The 2,472-nt window shown below is 37.4% G+C and overlaps 1 protein-coding gene across 1 annotated transcript; it reads right to left on the reverse strand.

Annotated features, from left to right (window-relative positions):
* Positions 1-224: 224 nt before the first annotated feature.
* LOC111902942 (U-box domain-containing protein 30) lies at positions 225-2,211 on the reverse strand. The gene has a single exon (XM_023898747.3). It carries the CDS (start codon positions 1,707-1,709, stop codon positions 360-362), a length of 1,350 nt encoding a protein of 449 aa, XP_023754515.1. The 5' UTR covers positions 1,710-2,211; the 3' UTR covers positions 225-359.
* Between the last annotated feature and the right edge of the window lie 261 nt (positions 2,212-2,472).

The following is a 2,472-nucleotide window of genomic DNA, read 5'->3' on the forward strand; positions in this document are numbered from 1 at the left end:
ATGGTAAGTGTGACAGGTCGTAAGGTACAAAACCTAATAAAAACAATAATTGACAAAAAGCTTATCAAACGTAAGGCCTTAATGGATATAAAATCCGACATAGGGTAAAACCATTAATTTCCGCCAAATTTAAGGGCTTTTGTAACAATATCCTTTAGTTAAACTTCAAAAATAACACAAATATAATATTTTCTATAGTTTCCCAACAAGAAACACAATTATGATTGCAATATAACAATTTCCAACTCTCATTGAACCAAAATATTTGATTCACACCATTTTCTCTTACAATTAAATCGATTTAACACAAAAATTATACAAGGGAATCCAAGTTACTTCACTATACATGAAATTCTACATTACTGAATTGTTCTTGTCAGCTTGCATTTGGAAATGAATATTGAATCTGTATAATTTAAACTGCATAACTTCAAAAGATCTGCAGATTGTTGTTTTATCGATGGATTACAACCACTTTGTATAACAAGAAGAAGCTTTGCTGCAAGTCCCACATCCACAGCAATCAATGAATACTCCTGAGGTGAAAGCTTGCAAACAGCCCACAAGATCGATAAAGCATATTTTGTACAGTTTTCCGAAACTCTCATCAAAATTCTTACCATATTGGGAATCGTGTTTGAACAATCACTCAAAGCGAGGTTACCTTCTTTTAGATTTGACACAGAATCCAAGATGAAAAGCGCTAATTCCAACGATTCAGAGTTTAATCCAGGTAATAATTCGATCAATTGAGGAACTGCACCGATTGTGATGATCATGAGTTGAATCTGTTTGTGTGATTGAGAGGATGAGCTTGAGCATATCGATTTGAGTAAGGAAAGCGCGGGTAGATTTCCAGATGAATGTCGTTTATCTCTCACGAGTCTCATCAATGCGACGAGTAAACTAGGGCTTGAAACGATTTCAACTTTGGAATTGAAATCGTCTTCGACGATTAGAAGTTTGAGTAATTGTGTACAGTTGATTCGTGTTTCTATGGAACCTTCGTTTAACATGTCCACCATTAATGAGATCCTCGCCGGCTGCGTTAGATTCGATTTCGAAGATGAATCGAGGTTTAGATGAACGAGAATGGAGATAACTTCGGAACCAATGGCGTGAGATGTGTAAGGACCTAATAGAGATGAAAGGAAACTCACTCCACCTTTTTCGACGACCGTTTTTCTGGCGATACCGTGGGCGGCGACAACTCGCCGGAGCTCTTTCAGCGATTGAATACGAGCTTGGCCTTTGGTTTTTTTAAGAGTGTCGAGGATTTCTGATGTTAATCCTTGTACGTCTTCGGATCTCTTCTTTTTCTGGAAATATTTTTGCGAAAACCAGCTGTGGATTAACCGGTGAAGGGTGTCGTTTGGGGTGACGGAATCGTCCCAGAGTTCTTGCATTGTCGTCGGGCAGGTGAAATGGCCGAGACTGAACCATTTCAAGATATTGGATCTCTCGTAGGTTTGGCCGGTGCAAAGGGTGACCGGATCCTCCATTGGTGAAAGTGAAATCGGACAAATGAACACCGATGGAATCTCCGGCGAATCTAACACTTCAATCATCTTCTTCAGATCCAATTTCTCAGAAAACCCACCACCGAAACCGACTCCTCCACCGCCGCCCAACACCCCATCTTTTACAGCACTGTCTAGATCCAGAACCTGCCCCTCAGCCCCATTTATCATCGAAGAAAACGCAGGCATTTCCACAAACACCTGGTGTGCAAAAAACCGACCAAAAATCACCTTCAAATGCACATTACATCGAAAAGGCTTCTTCTTTAAGGTGAGTTCTGTTCACTTGAACTGATTTTTCTTGCTTTCTACGATCAAAAGACTCACCAGAAACATAATTCACATCTCATTCAAAGCTTCAAAAAGGGTTGAATCATGAAACAGAAAGCAAGACACTCATTGAAGAAAAAAACTAAACAACATAGATATCTATGTACGTACTTTCCCAAGTGGGGTTTATAATATAAAAGAATCAAAAAGGAAATTTTGCTAAAGAACAAAGGGACATAAATCAGACAGGACCTGAAACAATTAAGACTTCAAAGCTTTTGTTGATGAAAATTATGAGCGAAAAAGATAGAAAATTTATGATTTATTCAACATTCATTTAAAGAAAGAATAAATGAGATCAAAACCTCGACATCGAGCAATGATTTTGAGCTGTTGTTTTGTTTCACAGCAGTAAAAGCATCGCTGAAGATGATAAAAAAATGGCGATAGAATTGTGTTTGATGTAAACGATGGAAAAGTGGGCCCGATATGACCTCATCAAGCTCAGTTCACACGTGCTGACTCTTTTTTATTTATTAACGTAGCATGAGACATGTAGTTGATTTAATGAGTATATAGAGTACACTAATTAAAACTTGGGATGAAATTAATAATTATTGGAAATTAATAATTCTTTTTGTAAGGAATAATTTTTCAAGAAAAATGGTTTAAGATGCAAATA

Source organism: Lactuca sativa, chromosome 4 (assembly GCF_002870075.4).
Source record: "Lactuca sativa cultivar Salinas chromosome 4, Lsat_Salinas_v11, whole genome shotgun sequence".
Classification (NCBI taxonomy): Eukaryota; Viridiplantae; Streptophyta; class Magnoliopsida; order Asterales; family Asteraceae; genus Lactuca; species Lactuca sativa.

Coding starts and splice junctions, on each gene's coding strand:
- LOC111902942 (XM_023898747.3), bottom strand. CDS start 1,709: ATGCCTGCGTTTTCTTCGATGATAAATGGGGCTGAGGGGCAGGTTCTG.